Below are 23,271 nucleotides of genomic sequence, written 5' to 3' on the forward strand. Positions count from 1 at the left end.
GGAAGAGGAGAGAAGAGAGAATGTCCCGGGTGGGTGGGGTCTTTGATTATGCTGGCTGCTACAGCAAGGCAATGAGAGGTAAAGACGGAGTCCAAGGAGAGGAGGCTGGTGTCCGTGATGCGCTGGGCTGTGTCCACAACTCTCTGCAGTTTCTTGCTGTCCTGGGCAGAGCAGTTGCCATACTAAGCTGTGATGCATCCAGATAGGATGCTTTCTACGGATGTTAATATTTGATATATAATGCCATGCTCATTTGATGACAGTTTTTCATGATAATGTAAGAAATAAAAGCAGCAGTCGGCCATTCAGCCCTTGCTCTTGCTCTGCATGTATATTTTGCCTCAGTGCCACTTTCCTGCCCTAACCCCACGACATCCAAGAATCTATGGATCTCTGCCTTGAATACACAGCGAGGATAATCGGCACCCTCCTTGGCCTCAGCCTCAAAGATTCACGACTCTGTCTTGAACGGTTGACTCCATATTTTGAGAACATGATCTCCGGTTTTAGACACCTCAGCGAGGGAAAACAGCAACTCTGCATTTACCCTGCCAGGTCCTTTAGGAATTTTGTACCTGTCAATGAGACGACCTCTTATTCTTCTGAAGTCAAGAGAGCTCCAGTCTGCATTATCTGTCCTCATGTGACAAACCCACCATCCCCAAGAATCAATCTGGTGAACGCTGGCTGCCCTCTCTCTATTCTAAGTCCTGCTCTTCTTCAGTAAGCAGAAAGGAGCCACTGAATTGTTAGTGAACTGCTTTAATAAACTTGTTACGTAAATCAAATTAGCCCTGGATTATGCTGTCCCAAGGCGCAAAGGTAGAGGTTCAGACCTGCAGTGAGCTGCTTTGATCTCTGCACTGAGTTAGCAGATCCCAGCACACTCAGCTCATCTCAGGCCAGCTTTAGCCAGCTCATTACCTTTGAACAAATTTCAGCAGTTTATGCAAGCATTAGGTCATTCAGAGGAATACATATAAATAGGTGGAAGTTTACATCAATGCAAACCGTGCTGAGTCTGTCAGAATAGACAAACAATAGCGGAACCTTCTTGTTGTATACTTTACCATTTGGGGCAATTCTGAGAACCACAAGGACATATGGATTAGGAGGAGACCCTGCAGCTCCTTGTGTTCCCCACTCAATAACCAGACTGTCATCTCAACTCATCCTCCCTTACTTAGAGTCATAGAGTCACAGAGCAACACAGCACAGACACAGGCCCTTTGGCCCAACCAGTCCATGCTGACCACAGTGCCCACCCAGCTAGTCCCAATTTCCTGCGTTCGGCCCATATCCCTCCAAGCCCCGCCCCTCCATGTACCTATCCAAGTGCTTCTTAAATGAGACTGTTGTACCTGCCTCACCCACTTCCTCAGGCAGCTCGTTCCATATACTCACCACCCACTGCGTGAAAAATTTGCCCCTCAGGTTCCTTTTAAATCTTTCCCCTCTCACCCTAAATCTATGCCCCCTAGTTTTGGACTCCCCTATCCTGAGGAAAAGACTGTTACCATCCACCTTATCTATGCATTTCATAATTTTAAACATTTCTATAAGGTCGCCCCTCATTCTCCTACGTTCCAAGGAAGAAAGACCTCGCCTGGCCAACCTCTTCCTATAACTCAGACCCTCCAGTCCTGGCAACATCCTCGTAAACCTTCTCTGCACTCTTTCCAGTTTAACCACATCTTTCCTACAACAGAGTGATCAAAACTGTACACAGTTCTCCAAGTGCGGCCTCACCAGCGACTTATACAATTGCAATACTATCTAATTCTGTCCTAAAAATATTCAGACTCTGCTTCCACCACCCTTTCAGGAAGAGTTTTCCAGAGACTCATGACCCTCAGAGAGAAAACATTTCACCTCATCTCTGTCTTAAGTGGGTGATCTTTTATGATGATAGTAAGGGAAGTGCTATAACTGCCCCTTACTGTTGCCAAAATAACTTCATGATGCTGCTTAAGCACCGTACGGCACTTGTTATCTGACAGCACAATGGCTGGATTTGCCATTCTGTCTCTTTCAATCACTTTCTTGTTCACCTCTTACACGTCATGTAGTGTTAATGTGGCTCAGTGGTACCACTCTTGGTTTTGAATCAGAGATTGTAGTTTCTAGCGAACTGTTGGGTTTCCAGCACTTGCTCGCAATGCTGAGGAGGTGCTGCGCTGACTGAGGTGCCACCTGTTGGACGAGACATTAGCACTCCCATGACACCCTCCCTCCAGTACCACAAAATGACCTGTCAGTCATCTCGTGCTCTGCACACACCCGCTGCCACATTAGCCCACATAACTGGAGCAGTTGAAAAATGACGAATGAAATGTATGGAGCTATCTCTCGGAGATATACTGCACAAATGCTAATCATTTTGGGTCCAATATCACTGCTTCTTCAGCCAACGTATTAAAAATGATTTCCTCATTGGTTATTTTCAAGTTGGAGCATGGAACTGTGACTTCAGCATTGCCTTTATGGTTTGTTGTGTGGTCCAGTGCAAATGAAACCAAAACACTGAACGACTAAAAGAAAGCAAAAGTGAAAGTTAAATCATTGGAAGACTAGGCAAGTGTTGCACCTTACTCAGTCATTCCCGTGCATTCGATAGAAGTTTTTCCTCTCCCACTCCCCAACAATTTACATTCCATCCTCAACAATCATAAACACTGTTGCCTGCGTGTCATCGTTACCTTGGTCACAGTCCACATGGAACTCCAACACCATTAACTTCAAAACACTGAACCTATGTTCTCCCATTTCCTTGCTTCTCTGTGCTTCTGCTACTTTACCTTTCAGTACCCCTATACGTGGTGGCAGTGTCCAGTCACCTTGTCCAATAGTCAAGGGACCCTCCCCTTAGTTTCCTTCCTCTAATAGTTCTCTTGTAGAAATCACTTTCTCAGCCAAGCGTTGGTTCCCACCAACCCTCCCATCACTGTTCTGGACTAGTATCATTTTAATCCTCTGCCACAGTGTGTTTTTATCATGAAAGACACTAAATAAATTCACATTGCTACATCGGCGTCAAAAGTAACTCACCTTTTGACTTCTGAGAAGTTTAATGTTGAGTGTTAAAGGAGGATTTTAGGGTCCAATCTATCCTTGATGTGAATCAATCTTCCTAATAACATCTTCAATTGTTGTCTTATTATGGATTTTTGTCACTTAGTTTTTAGAATAATATTATTGATTCATGGCAAATCATTGCAACAGGACAGACGCTGATTCAATAATAGAACTCATGAATAGAATAGTGATTTTACTTACAGTTTAATACATTTCCTGAACATCTTTTAGGATAGGAATATTAAAAATGTCTGATGATGAACAATTGGATTGTGTACACGGTAGTGTAGCGGTTAATGTAACACTATTACCGTGCCAGCAACCCGAGTTCAATTCCGGCCGCTGTCTGTAAGGAGTTTGTACGTTCTCCCTGTGTCTGCGTGGGTTTCCTCCGGATGCTCCGGTTTCCTCTCACATTCCAAAGACGTACAGGTTAGGAAGTTGTGGGCATGCATTGTTGGCACCGGAAGCGTGGTGACACTTGTGGGCTGCCCCCAGAACACTCTACGTAAAAGATGCATTTCATTGTGTTTCGATGTACATGTGACTAATGAAGATATCTTATATCTTATACTGGAAAGACCCAAGGCTGGCTGCATGCAGACCCATGCTAGACCAAAAATACCCTAGGATGGCTGCATTAAGAAAGTTTCCTAATGATGCAAAGTAGCTGAAAGCAAACCAATTCATTCACAGTGCATTTTTGGATATCTGTTTTCACTTTGCCTCTGATCATTTGATCGGTTTGCAGAATTTTTGAATTACCAATTAATACAGCCATTCATTTCCCTTTGGATGCTTTGCAATCACCTTAAATCTGTTTGCCTGTTACTGTGCCTATTTACCTCAAATAAAACTCTTCATGTTTTTTTTAACTCCTCACCCAACTCTTCTTTTAATCTTTTGTTACAAGAAGAACAGCTCCAGTTTTTATAATTTCTTCATGTAACTGAGGGCTTTCATTTCTACTATACTAAATATCTTATCTTACAACTGTAACTCTGTCGATTCTTACTGCAAGAATGCCAGGACCATAAGACCAACAGACTGCTGGGAAATCAGCCTCCAAAATCAGAGGCATGGCTGGTATCAGTTAACTCAACACATGTTGAGTAGTGGAGTGTGGTGGTTATACTGCGGACCAGCAATCCACAGTCGGTACATTCAAATCCCATTGTGGCAAGTGGTGAAATTGGACTCAATAAATCTAGCAATTTGCAGCCTGCCTCTGGAACAATACTGCCCATAAAAGATGCTAGATTGTCATAAAAGTGTAAATGTCACCTTCTGGGGACGATCAACCTCCCACTCTACCTGTTCCAGACTACTTTCAATACTTGTCTGACATTTAATACATGCTTAAGTGGTCAAGAAAACCACTCAGTTATTAATGTACCCAATCACTGACACACCATCAAATACAGCCTTGTTGTATTGCCCATTTATACTCTTGAGAATACTGGTGTTCACGTTTTTGGGTCATGTTTATTGAAGCACATTAATGACTCTAATTTCTTTTAAAATGTAAACAATAACTACTTGAGAATTAATGAAGAGTCTCAACCGAGTTATTGGTTCCTTCACCCCAAAGTCAAGGCTTTGGACAAGCACCCTCAGAACTTCAATGAACTGTGATCAAACTCACAAGACCAGGGTTGGTGATGAACAGGAGATTCTTAGGTCTCTGACCAGTGAAGTAATGAGGTGTATTTGTGAAACGCAGGTTATAGTTAATCCAATCACCTCAGATGACTGCTTGCTCCTCCTGTAGTCTCACACTACACTGAAGTCAGACACAGTGGGAAATATAATATCCAGTTCAAAAGGAGTCCATCAAAAAATTGTAAAGTTTCATGAGGTTAGCAGACTGCTCCAAATCAGGGTAATCCAGTCTTATAATTGTGCTCAGAGTGATTATTATGGCAGTACTGCTGTTCCTACATTATGCAACAGCACATGCACATTTAGTGATTATAGTGCTCCAAGATCAATAGCTAACAACTCACGGGAGGAGAAGAAGACGCTTTCATTTCAATGCTGATCTAAATGCAAAGGCTTTCTAGCCTTTTCAGGGTAATTTTATTCAGTATCATTTCGGTTAGAACCACCAGTTGTATATAATTACACAGTAAATCCATTAGAACATCAGCATCTCTCTACTGCATTCAAGGCTTTTAAATAGGGAAACAGGATAAGGTGAACACTGTAGCAATTTGCTTAGTATGCACAGTAAGTCCTGATATTTTCCTTACATCGGTTAAAACAGAACAGAAAGCCCAGAGACTGAGTCTTGCCACTTAATCATTTAGTATACATTGCAGCCAACTGACACTGTCTTAGATCATTATGCTCACTTTAGATTCACAGCATTCTCTACATTAATAAAAATTCTCAGTATAAACCAAAACATAGCAATAAATATATGATCTGAGCAATGAACTAGCCAAGATGTCTGGGTCAGAGAGGCGAAGGGGCTCCACGGCAGACATGGAATGGTGCTTACACAGGACCTCCACATATTTGCTCTAAGAAATTCTGTAGGGAGCTACTCAGATAGAATGGGGCCAAACACATGGACTTCAACACCCACCAAAGCTGGAGGGGTGATACCAAGCTGAATCCAACGTTGTGAGAAGCAGCCAAGGATTTAGTAAAACAACCTCAGGAACTGTTGTTATACCTGTCTGCCTGACAGTGGAGAACAGGTAAGTCATGGGTGCTTAGCCCACTGGTACTATACACGTGGGATACTTCAGATACTTTTGAAACTTTGTGATAAATCTAATTGCAGTATGCTTGTGTGTGTGTGTGTGTGTGTGTGTGTGTGTGTGTGTGTGTGTGTGTGTGTGTGTGTGTGTGTGTGTGTGTGTGTGTGTGTGTGTGTGTGTGTGTGTGATTCAAAGGAAGTGTAAAAGCAAAGATCCATTTTGTTTTCTGGTCCAACTAATCTGGTTTAGCAAAAAGCTCTGTACCCACACAAGCAATTTTCCTAACCTGACCTGTTACTGTATCTCTTTATTAATTTCATCTGCAATCATCTATGCAATCTGGCTGTAGCAACAATCACCAACACTGTGTCCACAGCCCACAATCTTCTGTGGAAGGAGGTCCCTCCTAGCTGTTCTCCTGTATGACTTTGCCCTGCAATCTGGATTTCTCAACTGCTGTAATGTTCCATTCTTTTCCACCATGTCCTGTACTTGAAAAGTCAACCAATAAATGCATGAGGATTAAATCAAAGAAGCAGAGAGTTGAGATGGTGGGGAAAGGGTGGGAGAGTGAAGGAGGTCACAGAGAAAGGGTTTAAGGTGATGCATGGATGGAGGGAGAGATGACACCTACATGAGTACAACAGGCAAATCGATCAGTTTAGTGAAGATTGCACTGTTGCCCTGGAGCCAGAATTTGAAACCTACCATGGCAACTGGGGAATGAAGTACAAGTAAATAAACTGGAATAAGAATATAAGAAGTGAGAAACTGGAGACCAATCAGCCCCTCGAAGGCTGATCCAATCTTCACTTCATCACCATTTCCTGCTTTTCCCCCGTACCCTTCATTTCCCTTAGTTCACTTGTCTATCAGTCTTGAATATATTTAACAAATAAATCTATCTCCACTGCTGTCTGGGCTGGAGAATTCCAAAGAGTCACAATCCTTTGAGAGAAGAAATTCCTCTTTACCTTAATTCTACTCTGAAATTATGCCCCCAAGTTCCTGACAACCTACGAGAGGGAACATCCTCTCAGCATCCACCCTGTCAAACACACTCAGAATCTTATATGCTTCAATAAGACCACATCTTGTTCTTCTACAATTAGTATTGGCCCAATCTGCTCAACCTCTCTTTATATGCCAACCTTCTCTGCTCTGCCTCCATTGGAAGTATGCCCTTCCTTGAATCTGTCGACCGAAACCATACACAGTGCTCCAGTTCCCATTTCACCAGCGCCCTATAAAGTTGCACCAAAACTTCTCTACTTTTGTACTCCATACCCCTTGCAATAAAGAACATTCCATTAACCTCCTTTATTACTGCAGCACCTGCATGTCAACCCTTTAAATTTCGTGCACAAGGACCCCTGAGAGCCTAGTACTGCAACGTTTTGTCATCTTACTTCATTTAAATAGTAAGTTGCTTTTTCATCCTTCCTTCCAAAGCGGATAACTTCATATTTTCCCACATTATATTTGATTTGCAACTTCTTGACACTTACTGAACTTATCTATATCCCTTTGCTGGCTCTCTGTGTTCTCCTCACTACTTGCAAGCTCACCGATCCTTGTGTCGTGAGCAAATCTGCCTACAGTACACTCAGTCCCTTTATCCAAGTCGTGAACCTAGACTGTAAATAGTTGAGGCCCCAGCACCGATCCCTGTCCCAGCCCACTAAATACTGATTGCCAATCCAAAAATGACCCATGTATCCCAACTCTCTGTTTCCCATTAGTTATCCCCATCCTTCTTCTCAAGCAGTCCCTTGGGTTCAAGGACAACCTGCTTCCCCTCTGATTTTGTGGGTTGTGAGGTGGAAAATGAGGCCAAGGTGGGAACAGTACAGTCTTCCACAGCTGGGGCAGATGGTGGCTGATGGCTAGTTTATAAAGTGATGGGTCAATCCGACAGCACCCCCATGTGTTCTTACCTAGTGCAGTAATCTTTTGTATGGCGCCTTATTAAATACCTTGTGGCTATCCAAATACACGACACATACTGGTGGTGTTTGTACATCCTGCTTGTTACACTCTCTATAAACTGGAGCACGCTTGTCAAACATGATTTTGCTTTCATAAAACCTTGTTGACTCTGCTGGATTGTCCAATGATTTTCCAAATGCCTGCTATCCCCTCCTTAATACAGGATTCCAGGAGTTTCCCAATAACAAATGCTAGTCTACAGGTTCCTGCTTCCTGTCTCTCTACTCTCAGCAAAGATGACCATGAAACTACTAGTTTGTTGTGAAGGCTTATATGATTCACTAATGTCCTTCAGGAAAGGAAATCTGCCATCCTTTACAGTGTGGCCATTGTGCAATTCTAACCCCACCAGCTCTGATGAAATGGTTAAGTTTCTTTCTCTTTCCACAGATGTCAGCTGACCTACTGTTTCCAGCCGGTTCTATTTTTAATGTAGCCCCAGAGCACTGTGGTTAATTCTCAAATGTCCCCTGAAAAAGTCTAGACCAAACACTTTAAATATGAAATTAGATAACCGTGAGCTAACAAGATTTCATGCAGTTTAGGGGTTCCAGAGACTGAAGCGAGCAGTGTTTGTAATGGAAAGGATGTGAGATGGAAGTATGATCCTACATCATGGCTTTCATGCTTGGCTAGTATCCCCAGCAGTCTGAGTAGCTGAGCTCTCAGTTCTACCGCCCATCCTGAAGTGTTTTGGCAGCAGCTGAGGGTTTAAGTGCATTCAATCAAATGCTCCAATCTATAGATACATATCTGAAATTTGATCAGTGCTCCTGGGAAGAAATTCTGTGAGTGCAATTAAAATGCTGCCGTTCTTGCAATCTGCAGAGCAGGGGGCAGTAATTAGGCAGTGAGAAGAGGCTTCCTGATGTTCATCAACTAATGCAATGGATTCATCAGAACCTTTCCCTTTATTGTTTCATGTTGCTCTAATCCTCAAAGCAGAACTTCAAGATTGATACTGTTGGCTAAATAAAAAAAATAGCTCAGCACTTTCCAATGTACATAGGGCTTCCACAGAGTAAGCTCTAATATTGATATATCCACCATCATTATCGCAAACTGTCTGCTTCAGTGATTAATTAATGCCTCATCTCTTACGCTGAGGACTAGCTGCTTGGGATGAACTGCTTGTTCAGGGGGTGAGGAATAGTTTGGATTACACACTGTGACAAATTGCCTTTTCAGTTAATTTGACAGGATATTATATCAATTCTAACAGTGCTTTTTACAGAGTACGATACAGCCTGATCCATTTGCAACAAACCTGCCAGAATTCTGATGCACAGTTAACAAATACAAATTATCCAAGCTTGATAAACTACAGGCATGGAAGCTGAAATCAAAGTGCTGTCACTTTCCTCTGAAGAGGAGACAAACCCTTTCTCAAAGTGATATGTCTCCTTGTTGCAACCGGGTAACTGCAACCACAACTGACACCAAATTCACCATGGAGCAAGGCGGCAAGGAGATCCTGTCAGTCTGATCAGTCCATGAGTGCAGGGGAGGTTGGAGTGTCTCCTGGCAAGGTGATAGGGTGCTGGACAGAGTAGCCCACATTGCCAATAACACTTGACAGCTGCCCAGAGGGAGGTACTCCTGGCATCGGTCTGAGAGAGAACTTCTGACGTCACCAGAATTATTTTGTTAGGAGAGCAAGCCTGGTGTCGGGCTTGTATTGACACTATTTGAAGTTACTAACTCGATGTGGCATACCTGCAGCTGCTTTTCATTTCCCTCCTACGGTGTGTGGACCATGGCCTATGCTCCTGGGCATTTTGTCCATTGAACAATGACATTGGTGACTTACACCCTTGGACATACAGAAGAGCCAATTAACGCAGAAAGCAGAAACAAAATGAAAAGAAGATGGAAAGTGGAATAATCTGACGTGACCTGCATAACTGTAGAACCTTTTACAACCTCAGCATATCCCAGAGTGCACAAAGCAAGTTCCCACAAAAAAAACTGAAAGTGATCAGATAATCATTTCTGAGAAGTGACATTGGTTGAGGAATAAACATTAGCTGGATTACTGGCTACATTATGATCTGTAACCCACTCCCATTATTCTTCATGTATGGGAATCCCCTCAGTTCGAACACTGTCATTCCCAAAATGCCACTGACCTGGACGCAGTCATACAGAGAATGCATACATCCTTAGACATAGAACCAAATAAAATCCAGATCTCACTGCTACATGGTCCACACAGTTAGCCAGCACTACAATTGACAACCCAGCTCATTGCCCAAATGACATTGTGTCTGGGAAATGCAATAACATGCCAAAATAACAGGAGAACAGTTCGGCCCAACATTGCGGGCCAAAGGGCCTGTACCTGTGCTGTACTGTTCCATGTTCTAACAGTACTCAGGCCTCCATTAAATGAATCACAGAATGAAAGATGACACTGGCTAAACCAAGCATCAAGGACACAAGTACTTTCAGAGTTCAGATGACAGGTTAGTGCCTTACAGTTCATTCTGATCTCTGTATTAGACATGGCATCACACACTCCATTCAACATGTGCAATCACACGGTGACCATTTCCAGACCACATTGTAAAGTGTTCGTTTTTAAGGTTTAACATTCATACACAAACATAATTGCTTTTTCAGATACATATTATTTTAAACATGAGAAAAGGCATCATAAATTTTTCCTGAACTACTAACTGACAAGGGCATCATTAGCATGGCGACACTTGTGGGCTGCCCCCAGAACACTCTACGCAAAAGATGTATTTCACTGTGTGTTTCGATGTACATGTGACTAATAAAGAAATCTTATCTTATCTACTGTCAATGGAAACAGAAGTTGTGCCTACACATATTTCTTGCAGTGTTGGATTAACTCTTTTCCTCTCGCTAAGAAAATTCCAGCCAGAACATTTTCAGTTCTGATCCTCTACTCAACAAAGGCCAACCTGCCCCAGCCGTGCTTCTAACCATCCTGTCACTTGCTGATTACCTTCAGAAGCTTCACATCCCCATCCAATCCATCTGACTACATATGAAACTAAACAGAACGAGGGCAAAGCAGATTAAAAACAGCTGGGAGAAATATTGAACCTCAGGTATAGCTGGAGTTGAATTAATGTCAGTAAGCTTGGATATGGCAGCAATTGTTGATGTTCCTGTGTATATGGCCACTGTTATACTGATGCTACTTTGAGTCTGATTCACAGAAGGCAGTACTTGCAACCTGGCCAGGATCCACCTTCCGACCGGTTCCCTGCTCCAACACACTCCGAATTCCTTCTTTCTTATCTCAGTGTCAGATCTGCAGGCCCTGTTTTCATGTGTTGTGTCAAGACACGAATGCCAAATTTAATAATGTACACACAAAAGGCTGGATCAGTGGTGCCATATCAAGTTAGGTCCACTCCCAAGTTTTTGTTATGCTTGCCAAACTTGGGTTATTCAAAGGCCAATTGGTGGAGGATAAATACATCAACTTTTCCTGTAAAGCTTACCACTGCATGTAAGTTTAAAGTTCTGTTTTTAAATCTATTTTGTTTCTAGTAAGGTCAAACAAGTTCTGTCCTGTGGACAAGAATATCACCTCACTGATGTACAAAAGTCCACAGATGACTAACACTCAGAATACTTAAGTCTAAGAAATTGTCTTAGATTAAGATAATTAGACTTATGGACAGTTTGTTATTTTTGATACAGTAGGCATGGTAGTGTAGCGGTTAGCGTAACACTATTACAGTGCCAGTGACCCAGGTTCAATTCTGGCCGCTGTCTGTAAGGAGTTTGTGCGTTCTCCCCATGTCTGCGTGGGTTTCCTCCGGGTGCTCCAGTTTCCTCCCACATTCCAAAGACATATGGGTTAGGAAGTTGTGGGCATGCTACTGTTGGCGCTGGAAGCGTGGTGACACTTGCGGGCTGCCCCCAGAACATTCTACGCAAAAGATGCATTTCACTGTGTGTTTCGATGTACATGTGACTAATAAAGAGATCTTATTTTAAGTAGTTTGCAGACTTTAGTTCTGGATTAGCCAAAGTTGTGCTAGTAAATCTGATTACTAGTTTTATTTTGAAATTGTGGCATTTCAGAGGGAATACATGGTGGCAAGTCAGTGCATCCTACGGTGAGGAATATAACTAAAGGATAATTACTACCACAATCATTCAGAAGATATACAAGTGAGCAAGTTCCAGCTCACAGGAGATGCAGGCATGACTTTGCAATTTCCTGTGGAGAGAGCAGAAGAGATTCTCGGGACTGCATTTTAATTTTAATTGGAAAATTCACAAACATGACTTTTTTTAATCCTCCCTCGTGTATTTCTCTAAAACCTGCAAGATGACATTTACTCATAGGAGCCCTGAGCAATTACCTTATTTCAGGGTGTATTCAGAAGTGTGCTGTAGTGATTAACATTTATAATTTTAAAATCCAGAGCGAATTCTTGGACACAAAATAGGAAAGTGGCTGACATCCTAGGGACTATAACTCAGAAGAGAGATGTTGGGTGATGGCATCACTTGGTTGTCTATCAAGAAACACCAGGCATTGTGCGTGGGAGTGAACCGCTAGACTCAGCTATTCACTGTATAAAACTGAAAAATATACACAGTATTTACCCAATGCAGAAACAGGTCATTTGGCCCAACAATCTGTGGTGGTATTTATACTCTACACAAACCTTCTTCTACCTTCATTGAATCCTATTAACAAAATTCATCTAAGCCTGTTAACAAATTCCCACTACTTCCTTCTCCCTCATGTGCTTAAACATCAGAAGCAGAATAAAAGCTTCTGGAAGAATTCAGCAGGTCAGGCAGCATCTGATGAGGCAAAGGGATGGTCAACCTTTCAGGTCGAGACGCTACTCCATTTTTGATCCAGATTCCAGCATCTGCAATCTCTGCATATCTGAAGCAGAGTCTGTGTTAAGTCACTTTTACACTGGGGTCAATGAAGGTCAGGTATAAGAACTGCAACATAAAAGCATTCTCTATAAATCACTCCTTGGGAAAAGGATAGAATCAGAAGGGTGATTTATTCATTGGATCTTCCAGCATTAGCTTTTCAAACATTACCAACACCACACTATCACCTGGTAATATTTTCACAACTAAACCCTTAAATCCCTATGTCAATCATTGCAAAGCAGTTTAACAAATCTGAATTTAGTGAGCAGCTCTGAACTGCTTGATATTCACTACATGACATCCCCAGAAGTTCTCAGGTACATTACTACTGTGTAATTCATGCCTTTATTATTTTTGGAATATTGTACATAACTTAAGCTGGGATAGGACACAGTAGGACGGTGACTAACAATGTAAAAGATTTCAAGTTATAGTTACTGTACAAATAACTGATTGACCAGCAGTGGTGCCAGGTATATATAAAAAAACAGGGCCATTGTAATTCACTCATGCTTTCCCCATCCAGAAACTAAGCTGAAGGCACTGATATACTTTGATCTCAGGAACACAATATACTTCGTCATCTTAGTATCATTAGGTCTCTATTTACTGAGTGGACTCTGCACCGTAATCAGGGATAAAATGCAGCAGAGATGAGATATTCCCTTGAACATGGAAGATTAAGATATGATCTTGTTGGGTGTTTAAACAGATTAAAGGAGTTGCTAAGGAAAATAAACAAAGATCATCTCCTTTGGTGAACAAGCCCAGAACAAGGAGGAGCAACCTTGAAATCTTCGCCAGGCCATACAGGAGTGATATCAGGAAATATTTTTCCAGGGAAAGGGTGACAGAAATCTGGAACACTCCCAATGATCTTTGTGAGGTCAGTTGAAAATTTTGAGAATGAAGGATTTTTTCCACTAGGCAATGGTATTAAGGATTAGGGATCAGCTAAATCTAATTGAATGGCTTCCTCTTGTTTCTACACCCTCCGGTGTCCGTGCGAATTTGAGAAGGATGTTCAGTGCACCACGAATATGTGCTATATTGTGCAAATCAGCTCATTTACAAGTCTAATGAGTAGATACTTGTTTGACAAGTTATAAGTGGTAACATATCAGGAGAGTATAGCTGCAGCACCATACACCCGCTGCAGAAACCAGTCTTACCTCCTGGCAAAACTTCACAATGTTCTCCCACAACTCTTTGGCCTCGCCTTCGTCCGTCTTTCTCCGCGCTTCCACAAGTATGCTTTCCCTCCTCTTCAGCGGCTTTGAGCCTTTCCTCAGTGTTAAGTACTGCTGTGGAGTGTGGCAAGCTGCACAATGTTTAGCCTTCAAGTCATTTAGGAGAGTACAGGCAGGGCAGGACCACTCGTTGGACTTCTCCCGAGAGGAGGGCGGCTGGACAGGGAAGAGTTTGATGGGTTTCCGTGTGGCCGAGGGCTTGCCCCCACAAGAGGGGCATGCAGTCCCATTCGAGCCCCTCTCCACGTTACAGTCTGGGCACCTTGGCCCTCGTTCTGTGTAGCTGTGGTCTTGAAAACCATGCAGTTTGGAGGTACAACAGGCAGTGCATTTTTGGACAGCAGTGGGATTTTTCAGAGTGCACTTCGAACAAGTCCAGATGGTGAAGTCTGGGCTGGAGGGACTGAAAGGAGTGAACCGCACCGAGTCTCCAGTTAGGTCTATGATGTCTCCACCCTTCATGATTCTGCAAGCTTCACATTTTGACACGGCTGTGGAATTAGTGTGGGAACAGGACGCACACTTCCACTGACTGGGCGCTGCCTCCATTTCCTCATCTAAAACACTCAGCCTCTTGGTACAAAAAAGTTCCTGTAGTTTTGCAGCAGGTTTCACTTGTCCCTGGGGAACACCTCTGGCCACTGGGACCGAGGAGCTGGAGGTAGGCGAGCTGCTGGGTACGACAGTGGGGTCTGCAGGGGAAGGCTGGAATTTGGCAGCTGGTGGCACCTCCCTGCGGCTTCGCGGCACCGGGTTGTTCTGGATCATCGGAGACAGCGGACTGACTACCGGAGACCTTGGGCTCTCAGCATCGGTGCCTGTGTTGCGAATGGGGGACACGTCGCACTCCACTGTGTCGCTGAGCTGGGGTGTCACTGACGGCGGACATGACGGCAACTGGAAACCGACCGGGGTCACCACCTCTGGCACCACCAGGGCTTCAGGCGGGATTTTGGGCAGAGAAAGCTTGCGAGGCCCTCCGCACGCTGAGCACGAGTTAGCCGAAGGTGTGTTGTGGAGGGTGCAACGTTGGCAAGCCCAAGCTTTGGAGGCGTCTGGCGTGGCGCTCTCACAGCAGTTGCCATTGACGTCACCGTTGGCCAGTCTCCCAGCCTCCTGCGGCCCAGGGCCTCTGTGTTCCACCGCAGCGGGCAGACTCTTGGACAGCCCATTGGCCATGGCCACGGGAGGTGTGAGGGGAGTGTGGGTCTGCGAGGACCCACAGACATCACACTGGCTCTTGTTGATGGAATTCCTGAAAGTGCATCGGGAGCAAGCCCACTGCTGCTCCTCTGTGCTAAGCCGGAGGATGTCACTGAAGTCCGGTCTCTCTCGTGGCGCCTCACAGATGGAACACTGCCTCAGCACACTGGGATTCAAGAAAGTGCATCGGGTACATGGCCACTCATTCGTTGTTGCCATGGCATCAGGCTCCTGCGAGGTACTGAGGGGGAAAAAAGATATGCAAAAATTAATCAGCTGACTGGAATATCCTCAACTATCTTCAAACACTCATTCCCCACCCTTTCCAAAGCATTGATATCTGCCGTCTCACTTGTTACGAGCCAGGTTGCTACTTGGTGAATGCCTCTTTAAGGCACCTGGACAGTAGTGTAGTAATGTGTGTGTGGTGTTATCAAGGACTGCAAGACAATAACAAGGGCGTACTAGCTAGAGAGAGAGAGAGAGAGAGAGAGAGAGAGAGAGACAGACAGACAGACAGAGACAGAGACAGAGAGAGAGAGAGACAGAGAGAGAGAGACAGAGACTGACTACTGGTCTCTGTATCTATGGATGAGGAACAATAGCTGTGTCTGTCACTATACAATCCATGTATGGATTATGTGCAGCAATCAAGTGGAGTCCACTTTGTCGTTAACCTGTACTGGAAAGCAGGTAGTTCTGTGGTGTATCGAGTGCCCTCGGTGTGGCAGATACTTCGGAACAAAGCAATGGAGATCTTCGGTAATTGAGGTGTCGTATGGGTTCCATCGTGGAACATGTGGATTTCGTAAATTTTCTCTACAATTTCTCTACAATCTACTGAGGTTTTCAAAAGCCTTTGCTCATGTTCTACCTTATGACTTGCTGAACTGAACTTTGAGAACTATTCCTAGACTTGAGGTTTGGGAATTTGCCACACACACACTTAGAGTTTATATTTGTGGGGTCAATGTTTGATATCTAATGTTTTTACTTTTCTTATTATTACAAGTAGTTAATAAAATAGCTTCTAACACTTATACATGGCTCGTTGTGTTTCTATTGTTGCTGGTACGTAACACACTAACCAGCAGGCTGCTTCAACCACACACGGGGCCATTCCAGCTGTGTGAGCATGGACAATATGTCAGACGGGTGATTAACACCTCACACGGAGCCTATCCAGCCTCACCAGGTACCCACATGCAGTGTTTCTCACCTACTTGGCCAGACAACGATCAGGAACGGGCCCCTCTGCTCAATCCCATCGTTCACTGGCTGAGGTCAGCCAACTTTTTATAAAGCCATTTGTGATGTCTGCTACATTAAAGGTGCTTTATAAATGCAAGTTGTTGTTGAAAGCAACACAGATAGAGACATGGTGTCCAGTTTTGGTGTGCCATGTGCTCAAACAGTCAATAGAAACTCATTGTAGAGCAGTGACCATTTGTCACATCATGTTTTTTGATGTTTTACCAGAAACCTGCAAATGAACTCCTTTTGAAAGCTCCTACCACATGTGCTTCCAAACCTCGTTCAGATCAAAACATTGCTGGTTCAAAAAAATCTTTTTAACTCCCTCCCGGTTCTTTTGCCAAATTTCCTAGATTTGTCCCTCCAATTACCAATCCTTCAGGTCATCCACTGTTTAAATCTTTCAGGAGACACAAGAGACTGCAGATGCTGGAATCTGGAGCAACACACAAAACACTGGAGGAACTCAGCAGGTCAGGCAGCATCTGTGGAGGGAAATGGATAGTTGACGTTTCGTGTCGAGACTGAGCCTGTCCCGCTGAGTTCCTCCAGCACTTTTTGTGTGTTGCATTTACATTTTTCATGCCTCTCTGAAATTGTTTGACCTGTGACTAGTCTCAGGGGTCAAATTAAATGAAAAAAAAGTAAATTAAGTCAACTTAGCCATCAAATCAGCTTGGTCGGTCTCTTCTACACCACATACTTCTGTATTATCTCTCCCAGTGTTCTCAGTGTCAGCCAGCAGGGCTGCATTCAAACAGTACACCACAGCTTTAAATCAAGCCACGATCTGGAACCCTAGCCCCAAATGATTATGTGACAAAAACTTAGCTAAAGATCCACAGGATAGGGTGCAGCACGAGGAAATATATGACTAACAATTTCGTCTTTCACTGTCAAATTACAGCAAGCTGAAAATTGTTCCTCATTCTACATTCCACTGGTACCTGAACCGAAACTAAAACAGCAAACTCAACCTGGAGCACAACCTCCCTGTCGGCTGCTGAAATATTAATCATTGTGAACTTACCTCACTGTTGCTGCTCCTGGGAAGATATTAAACAATCTCACACAGCACACTTCAGACTATCTGCTCTCCCAATGGCATAACGCACAGAGATCGTGTTTAACCTGAAGGGCAGGGATGGAAACATGATCGAGGCTGACTGCATGAGAACACTTCCTGGTTAACCCATTGATGAAGCTACCAGTATTCGCTCTGGTTAACTCCTCAACTCCCTGAGCACAGTAGTCAGCTTTCCAAATAAACACGAAAACTGCAAACATCAATCAATTTATCAATCTCCTTCCTGAAAATGAGGGGGTGGGGGAGAGGGGTGTGGAGAGTGAGGGGTAGTGGTGGAGAGAGGGGCTGGAGAGAGAAGGGGGCAAGAGAGAGGGCGGGGCTGGAGAGGGGGGCAGGAGAGAGGAGCGGCTGGAGGGGGGGGCTGGAGAGAGAGGGGGGTTGGAGAGGGGGGGCTGTAGGGGGCAGGAGAGAGGGGGCTGGAGGGGGGGCAGGAGAGAGGGGGGCTGGAGAGGGCTGGAGAGAGGGGGGCAGGAGGGGGGAGCTGGAGAGAGGGGATCTCTGGATCTGGATCATAGAACATAGAACAGAGCAGTATGGGCCCTTCGGCCCACGATGTTGTGCCGACCTATATAAACCTACTCCATGATCAATCTAACCCTTCTCTCCCGCACAGCCCAGAACCCTCCATTTTTCTTACATCCATGTGCCTATCTAAGAGTCTTTTAAATGTCCCTATTATATCAGCCGCTACCACCACCCCCGGCAGTGTGTTCCAGGCACTCTCTGTGTAAAAAACCTACCTCTGACATCACCTCTAAACTTTGCTCCTCTGACCTTAAACTGGTGCCCTCTGGTACTGGCCATTGCCACCCTGGGGAAAAGGTGCTGGCTGTCCACTCTGTCTATACCGCTCATAATTTTAGACTCCTCCATCAAGTCGCCTCTCATCCTGCGTCACTCCAAAGAGAAAAGCCCTAGCTCACTCAACCTTTCCTCATGTTCTCTAATCCAGGCAGAATCCTGGTAAATCTCTTCTGCACCCTCTCTAAAGCTTCCACATCCTTCCTATAATGAGGTGACCAGAAATGAACACAATACTCCAAGTGTGGTCTGACCAGAGTTTTACAGCTGCAACATTACCTTGCGGCTCTTGAACTCAATCCCCTGACTAATGAAGGCCAGCACACCATACGCCTTCTTAACCACCCTATCTCCTTGCGTGGCAACTTTGACTTTGACCCCAAGATCCCTCTGTTCCTCCACACTGCTGAGAATCTTGCCAAGAACCTTGTACTTTGCCTTCAAGTTCAACCTTCCAAAGTGTATCACTTCACACTTGTCTGGATTGGGATTGGTATTGGTTTATTATTGTCACTTGTACCGAGGTACAGTGAAAAACTTGTCTTGCATACGGATCGTACAAGTCAATTCATTACACAGTGCAGTTACACTGAGTTAGTACAGAGTGCATTGATGTAGCACAGGTAAAAACAATAACAGTACAGAGTAAAGTGTCACAGCTACAGAGAAAGTGCAGTGCAATAAGTTGCAAGGTCACAACAAGGTAGATCGTGAGGTCAGAGTCCATCTCATTGTATAAGTCCACCTCTGTGTCTTATCACAGTGGGGTAGAAGCTGTCCTTAAGTCTGGTGGTACGTGCCTTCAGGCTCCTGTATCTTCTACCTGATGGAAGAGGAGAGAAGAGAGAATGACCTGGGTGGGTGGGGTCTTTGATTATGCTGGCTGCTTCGCCAAGGCAGCGAGAGGTAAAGAGGTAAAGTTCATGGAGGGGAGGCTGGTTTCCGTGATGCGCTGGGCTGTGTCCACAACTCTCTGCGGTTTCTTGCGGTCACGGGCAGAGAAGTTGCCACACCAAGCCATGATGCATCCAGATAGGATGCTTTCTATGGTGCATCGATAAAAGTTGGTGAGTCTCAAAGGGGACAAACAGAATTCCTTGAGGCTCCTGAGGAAGTAGAGGCGCTGGTGAGCTTTCTTGACCATGGCATCTACGTGATTTGACAGGGACAGGCTATTGGTGATGTTCACTCCCAGGAACTTGAAGCTCTCAACCCTCTCGACCTCAGCACCGTTGATGTAGATGGGTGCATGTACACTGCCCCCTTTCCTGAAGTCAATGACCAGCTCTTTTGTTTTGTTGACATTGAGGGAGAGGTTGTTGTCATCATACCATTCCACTAAGCTCTCTATCTCCTTCCTGTACTCCCAACATCGCTGTTTGAGATATGGCCTACAACGGTGGTATCATCTGCAAACTTGTAGATGGAGTTAGAGCAGAATCTGGCCACACAGTCATGAGTGTATAGGGAGTAGAGTAGAGGGCTGAGGACGCAACCTGTGGGGCACCAGTGTTGAGAATAATCGTGCTGGAGGTATTGCTGCCTATCCTCACTGATTGCGGTCTGTTGGTCAGGAAGTCAAGGATCCAGTTACAGAGGGAGGTTTGAGTCCTAGGTCTCAGAGTTTGGTGACAAGTTTGCTTGGGATTATAGTATTGAAGGCAGAGCTGTAGTCAATAAACAATAGTCTAACGTGGGTGTCTACTGTCCAGATGCTCCAGAGCTGAGTGTAGGGCCAGGGAGATGGCATCCGCTGTCGACCTGTTTCGACAATAGGTGAATTGCAGTGGGTCGAGATTGTCTGGGAGGCTGGAGTTGATGTGTGCCATGACCAGCCTCTCAAAGCACTTCATGATGGTGGATGTCAGAGCCACTGGTCGGTAGTCATTGAGGCATGTTACCTTGCTTTTCTTCAGAACTCCAGCTGCCACTTCTCTGCCCAACTCTGCATCCTGTCTATATCCCATTGTAAACTGTGACAACCTTCTACACTATCCACAACACCTCAACACTATCCACATCAGCCTATGGAAGTTACAGTTGATTGGCTGTCAGTGCACAGTATCCAAGCTCACGGATATTGCATGGTCTGTTTTGTAAAAGTGCAGGAGGTGTTGCTGGCAAATACAGAACTGCAACCAAACAAGCCCAACTGAATGGGTTCTTTCCATGGCAGGCACAGTAGTGTAGCGGTTAGCGTACGCTATTACAGCGCCAGTGACCCGGGTTCAATTCCGGCTGCTGTCTGTAAGGAGTTTGTACGTTCTCCCCGTGTCTGCATGGGTTTCCTCCGGGTGCTCTGGTTTCCTCCCACATTCCAAAGACGTACAGGTTAGGAAGTTGTGGGCGGGCTATGTTGGTGCCGGAAGCGTGGCGACACTTGCGGGCTGCCCCTAGAACACTACACAAAAGATGCATTTCACTGTGTGTTTCAATGTACGTGTGACTAATAAAGATATCTTATCTTATCTGTGTCCTGTGATCTGAGCAAGGTACAAGCATTCTTCCATAGTGGATGTGTGAATGGGGAGACCCTAACAATTACCATATTTCTCTCTTGAGTTCAATAGAGCAATTCTCTTCTGGTGCCCCACAAGGCTGTGTCCTCAGCCCCTACTCTACTCCCTATACATTCATGACTGCGTGGCCAGATTCTGCACTAACTCCATCTACAAGTTTGCAGATGATACCACTGCAGTGGGCCGTATCTCAAATAACGATGAGGCAGCGTACAGAAAGGAGATAGAGAGCTTAGTGACATGGTGTCATGACAACAACTTTTCCCTCAATGTCAGCAAAACAAAAGAGCTGGTCATTGACTTCAGGAAAGGGGGTGGTGCACATGCTCCTGTCTACATCAATGGTGCTGAGGTCAACAGTTGAGAGCTTCAAGTTCCTAGGAGTGAACATTACCAATAGCCTGACCCTGTCCAACCATGTAGACACCATGGCCAAGAAAGCTCTCCTGCACCTTCAGGAGGCTAAAAGAATTTGGAATGTCTCCTTTGACACTCACCAATTTTTATCAATGCACCACAGAAAGCATCCTATCTGGATGTATCACAGCTCGGTATGGCAACTGCTCTGCCCAGGACCGCAAGTAACTGCAGAGAGTTGTGGCACAACCCAGCACGTCACGGAAACCAGCCTCCCCTCCATGGACTCTGTCTACCCTTCCCGCTGCCTCGGTAAAGCAGCCAACATAATCAAAGACCCCACCCACCCCAGACATCCTCCCTTCTCCCCTCTCCCATCAGGCAGAAGATACAAAAGCCTGAAAGCACGTACCACCAAGCTCAAGGACAGCTTCTATCCCACCGTTAAAAGACTATTGAACGGTTCCCTAGTACAATAAGATGGACTTTTGACTTCACAATCTACCTCGTTGTGACCTTGCACCTTATTGTCTACCTGCACTGCACTTTCTCTGTAACTGTAACATTTTACTCTGCATTCTGTATTGTTTTACCCTGTACTACCTCAATGCACTGTGTAATGAATTGATCTGTAGGAATGGTATGAAAGACAAGTTTTTCACTGTACCTCGGTATGACTGACAATAATAAACTAATCCCAATTCTATTAAAAGAGTATCACAAAACTAGCAAAATCAGGCCATCAGCAAATGCATCCTTGGTCAAGATGTGGAACTGCATATAAACTGCCCTCTGCCTGTCAAAATGTCCATATTTTGCAAGTTGTAGGTTTTATGCAATTTTTGATTTAACGCTGATAAAACTTATGCATACCACCACAGATTTTCACAATGAAGAACTGAGGTGTCAAGACTAGTTTATCAAGCAGCAGCCACAGTTTAAGGAGGTGTAAATCTCTGCTTCTTGGAGCACTGCCATTACAGTGATCAGTTCTCTTCCCTATCTGAAGTGCAGGGTGAACTGTCACTACTCTGATTCCATTCAGCCTCTATTACGAGATACAAAGAATTGAATGGTGCATAAATATTATTCTTTCACCTTTAGAGAAGGGTGTGATGGACAATCCATTTAAAACAGGCATGAGGCAATTTTTTTCTCCCAGAGGATTGTGAGCCTTTGGAACTCTATTCCTTTTATTAGTGGAAGAAGTCTTTGAATATTTTTAAGGCTGAGGTAGATGTATTCTTGATAAGAAGGGGGTGGTGAGTATTGACATTACAATCAGTTCAATCATGATCTTATTGAATGGCAGCAGGAATTGAGTGGCCTGTTCCTGATCCTCATATGCATTTTTCATGTGAATCAACGGGTCTCTATTTCGAGTTTAAATGGGGAGTGGTCACAGAGAATTGTCTTAAAGTGTTTCATAAACAGAGTGTGAAATTGAAAATTTGTTCAGAGTGGCAATTCAGAGCCACTTGCCTCTAATAATGTGGTGTTCATTCAAACAAAGAGGCAGTATACTAAACATTTTGTCCAGAGTCTTAGTGCAACTATTATTTTTAAAGACTTTTATAATGAACCAGCTGTAGCACCAGACACCTGTCACTCCTCATTGAGAGGTTCGGGATCGTGTGGGCTTGTCATGACCATAAGTATACACAGTAAGGTGAACCCACATAAGGTGGAAAATGCAGCAACCAACCCCATCCAACTGATCGGACGTAACTGTTACTGTGATGGAGGATGTCGGAGGGACAGGCAAAATGCTGACTGAGGCACCTGCAGCAGGAGGATTTTCTCATCTGCTTGTGACACAGGAGGAGGCCTTTCAGCCCCTAGCAGTTCACAGAGAAATCCCATCAATCTCATTCCTTTCACACATGCTCATTAACATTCACTCCTCAATTCTCTCACCAACCAATTAACCTACCGACCCACATGCGTGAAGAAACCAAAACACCCAGGGGAAACCCATATGGTCACACAGAGAACGTGCAAACTCCACACAGACAGTGCCAGAGGTCAGGATTGATCCCAGGATGCTGGAACTGTGAGGCAGCTGTATTACCTTCAGTGCCACCAATGCCTGTCCTGTCCACAACAGGGAGGAGGAAGGGAAAAGGGGAAGTGTGGAA

General features: G+C 44.5%; 1 protein-coding gene across 3 annotated transcripts in view; it reads right to left on the minus strand.

The window, feature by feature from the left end:
- Positions 1-23,271, minus strand: part of capn15 (calpain 15) — a 265,928-nt gene that overhangs the window by 45,348 nt on the left and 197,309 nt on the right. For 2 of the 3 annotated variants that reach the window (XM_052022107.1, XM_052022105.1), the window contains exon 3: positions 13,835-15,356. In XM_052022107.1, the coding sequence (XP_051878067.1) occupies positions 13,835-15,334 (1,500 nt within the window). In that variant the 5' untranslated portion in view covers positions 15,335-15,356. Of the gene's footprint in view, positions 1-13,834; positions 15,357-17,399; positions 17,531-23,271 lie in introns of those variants that run through there. The other variant, XM_052022108.1, reaches the window with a different exon arrangement.

This window comes from Pristis pectinata, chromosome 8 (genome assembly GCF_009764475.1).
Source record: "Pristis pectinata isolate sPriPec2 chromosome 8, sPriPec2.1.pri, whole genome shotgun sequence".
NCBI lineage: Eukaryota > Metazoa > Chordata > Chondrichthyes > Rhinopristiformes > Pristidae > Pristis > Pristis pectinata.